The 3,982-nt window shown below is 31.8% G+C and overlaps 1 protein-coding gene across 1 annotated transcript; it reads left to right on the forward strand.

Annotated features, from left to right (window-relative positions):
* Window positions 1-1,551: 1,551 nt before the first annotated feature.
* On the forward strand, window positions 1,552-3,106 carry LOC109020056. Its single transcript, XM_019002449.2, has 2 exons — window positions 1,552-1,615; window positions 2,456-3,106. The coding sequence occupies exons 1-2, from the start codon at window positions 1,601-1,603 to the stop codon at window positions 2,855-2,857; spliced, it is 417 nt and encodes a 138-aa protein (XP_018857994.1). The 5' UTR covers window positions 1,552-1,600; the 3' UTR covers window positions 2,858-3,106.
* Window positions 3,107-3,982: the final 876 nt, after the last annotated feature.

Consider the following 3,982-nt stretch of genomic DNA (forward strand, 5'->3'; position numbering starts at 1 on the left):
AAACAATTCAACTTTTTCAAATCCCAAAACAACAATAATATTAAAAAATATATTCTAATAATATTTTATTCAAATTTTTTAACTTTATTCTCAACTCATCTCATCTCATCTCATCTCATCTCTGAAAACAAACGAGCCCTGAGTCTCAGATATAATTTTTTTTATTTAATGATTAAAAAAGTATTTTTTAATAGTATTATGAATATTTTTTAAGTTGTTTAAAGATATAAAAAAAGGAATAAAAATAAAATAAAAAAGCCAAAATGGTGTTATCGGAAGAATTTAGTTAGCTACAATCTCTTACATATATATGTAGTACTATGATTTTTCAACAAAAAAGAAATAACTTTGGCAACCTAATGATTTGTCGAGCAGAAGATTCGAACCTTAATTTGTTTAATGAAATGCCATTCTTCTTTGTCTCAAAACCGGGACCAAGTCTTTTTTATTTTTTTAGATTTTTGTCTGTCATTGTCTCGCTACCTTCTTTCCTGGGAGTTTCTTCGTCCTGTTAAGATTTGATCGTTGACATTAATCAAACTGCATAACAATGACAAAAATTTTCTTCCGACTCTTTTCCCAAAGCTTACAAACAGCTTTCTCCTGAAACTCTTGACATATTTCACTTTACAGTACGTTCGAATAGTAAAACACTTTATAATATTTTGTTGCCATAGCACTGATCTCAATTAGTTATAGTTCTATTGAAATAATAATCTATGAAATGTATGCTTATTATTTTGTTCAATTCGCGATGGGGATCATGATTTTAGAACCTCGACATCTAGGTGATCATGAGAGAGGCTAGAGATCTGGACATTTTTTAGTTCCTCAATTAATAATTTGCCCACTTTGGACACTGATCGATCATGTTCATTTTTTGTTGAAGCATTTGTTTCTACTTGAATGCTATTAATATAACTTACTTTATCCCAACTAACGACGAAAAAGAGAGTACATATTTGAGAGAACGGGGAAACAGAAGATCAAGAGAAAAGGAAAATTAGGGTTTTAAAGGGTATTTAAATATATGTGCACACAAGAAAAGTATCATCGGATTCCCATACGGTAATCAGTCAAGACGAAAATACTTGTTGTTTGCAAGAAAATGAAAATCCGTTGCAAATACTCGTTATTTGCAATGAAAATTTAATTACAATTAGGTACTTATTTGCAAGGATTTAAGTTTTCGTTGGAAAAAGTTATGTGAGGAACCGTTGCAAATGCTCATTATTTGTAATGACACTTTCGTTGCGATTACACACTTATTTGCAAGGATTTAATTTTTCGTTTGGAAAACTTGTTATTTGCAAGAAAATGGAAAAGCCGTTGCAAATACTCACTATTTGCAACGAAAAGGTTTAAGATTTGAAATTATACAGTGTTTGTATTTGAATGAGGTTTGAGGTTTGATAAGGAAATAAGATGAGATAAGATGAGATGAAACCATCCCATCTTCCAAACAACCCCGTATACTACTTCTGGTAACTATAAATAAACCATATGCTCCATGTATAAAGTTCACAAGTCACATCTCTCTCGATCTTCAGTACCAAACCAAAGAATTTCCAACGATTCGTGCTGTGTAGTAGAATATACTATGGCTACAAATGAGGTGAGATAGCTGCATGCAAATTTGAAACCATACACTTGATCCTTTGCAACTCTCTCTCCTTCACCCTATTTCGGTTCCTCAAATCTCATTATTCATGAGTTCTTCCCCAAACCTCTCGCGCTTAATTTGTAGTAGCCAACATGCAATTAATACATATTTGATACATACTGTTTTTTCCTTAGTTTATTTTTTTCAATGTTCATTTCATGTTAGCATTTATGTTTTCACAGGCAGATTAGGAAAAGTTATTTTCACACTACCTAATTCAAATGCATGATGTGCGTACGTAAATTATTAATTATATCAAGAAAATGATGGTAAGGTTCAATTGTACACACCTCAACAGTATATTCATGTGTACGTGTAATCACCGCTACTTATCCTAGAAAGGCTAGAACATTTCATCGTCGATCTTGACACTTCACTTTAAGTGTAGGCTAGGTTTTTCTTTAATAAGGAGTCCATGTGCACACCACGTAGAATATATTGTTTAATTAAATGGAGTGAAGAGTAAAATCTTTAATGCTATGCGAATCACATGTATGTCCTAAAAATATAAGCGAATAGAAAAAAATAAATTTAATTATTTATATAATATTTTTAACAATACGCCCGGCCCATTATATACGGGCAAGACTGGGATATCTATACTTCTCATACCAGGTAATATTATTTATCCCAAATATTTAAGTTTTCCTAAGTAATAAATTTAATTATTTATATTATGCTCTTAACATGCATGATAATGCATATGCACGCAGTTTTTACCAGAGTTTATGATCTGTATTAAAAAAAAATGGAGGCCGATTGACATTATATCATCTTCATTAATCGAACCAGAGTTGCATTTTGTTCTATGGAGGCTCAAACGAAGACTGGTTGAGCAGATTTACTGAGACAGCAAATAGAGTGGCTCAACATCGGGTCCTTCAACAATATCCGCTCAACATTTCCATAAATGTTCTTGCGGTTCGATCCGACAACAAAAAAGAGGTTCGAGCACAATTACCGGAAAGTTACGCAGATGGGAGGCGAGTAGATGCTAGGGACATATTCAGACGTTTGATAAATAATCAGAGCGGATGGGTTGTGCTGAGCCAGGGAAATGTCATATTGCTCTCTGATGATGGGGAAAGAATGCTGGAAGTACTGGAGAATTTTGATCAGCAGGAGTACTGGATGCGAGACCTATCGGTACAAGGCTTCGGAGGTAGTTTCATGAATTCCCATCGACGCCGTTAGTTTCGTTGACGGGTGCTATATATGAATGGACTGCATGCATGCATGCAGCACTACTTACGTACCAAATAAAGACGGATCGATGTACTTGTGTCTTAGTTTAATGATGTGTCTCTTGTCATGCAGCCACTAGGAAGTTCGTACGTATGATATGTCATGTGCAGTTGCATGCACATGCAATATATCTGTGATGTCGTTCCGTTGGGATCAATTTCTTAATAATTTAGTTTGTCTGTCATGCATTAATAATTTGTACTGTCCATATATATCTTATATAATAATGTTTTTTTGTTTTGTTTTGTTTTGAGTGTACTTGAATCTTAGATACTGTGTTAATTAATCTACTCTTATGAGTTTTATTTCATGTTATTTTTGTACGCTTCTATTAATCATGAGATTACTTAATTAATTGAATATGATAGCCACCATGCATTGATCATATACATGACATCTGCCTGCATGCAATGACTTTAACTAATCTTAAAAGAGAAAATATATTTGTAATCGTGAGTTGTGCAACCGTCATGTAATCGCCTAAAAAAAAGTGAATAAAACATGAAAAAAAATTAAATTTTTAATAGTGTATCCACTATTTTTCAAAGTGATTACATGGTGTTTACGAACTTCACAGTTGTATATAGAATTACTCATCTTAAAATTACTTTGTTATATATAACACTAAGGCCTTGTTTGGATTGAGAAACCATCTCAACTTATCTCATCTTATCATTACAATTTTTTCAAACTCCTACACATGAAAATACAATAAACAATTCAAAATTTTTAAATCTCAATTGAACTTTTTCAAATCCTAAAACAATAATAATATTCTAATAATATTTTATTCAACTTTAATCTAAAATCATTTTTATGTACTCTCACTATCCACACGGGGCTAAGTATTATATTTAACGATTACAACTTTGTTTAATTGTTTGACTATATATTGGAATACATCTTCGACATTGCTTATATATAGAAATTTGATTTGTAAGATTTAAATTTTTAAATTTCTCTTTCAAATTAAATTGTATGATGTTAGTATTGCGAAAATTGTCATCCCTAATTACATGCAATTATGCGAAGCATTTTAGGTGCTTAAATATTTCCTATGTCAATCACTTCATA

The sequence above is a fragment of the Juglans regia genome, chromosome 15, assembly GCF_001411555.2.
Source record: "Juglans regia cultivar Chandler chromosome 15, Walnut 2.0, whole genome shotgun sequence".
Lineage (NCBI taxonomy): Eukaryota > Viridiplantae > Streptophyta > Magnoliopsida > Fagales > Juglandaceae > Juglans > Juglans regia.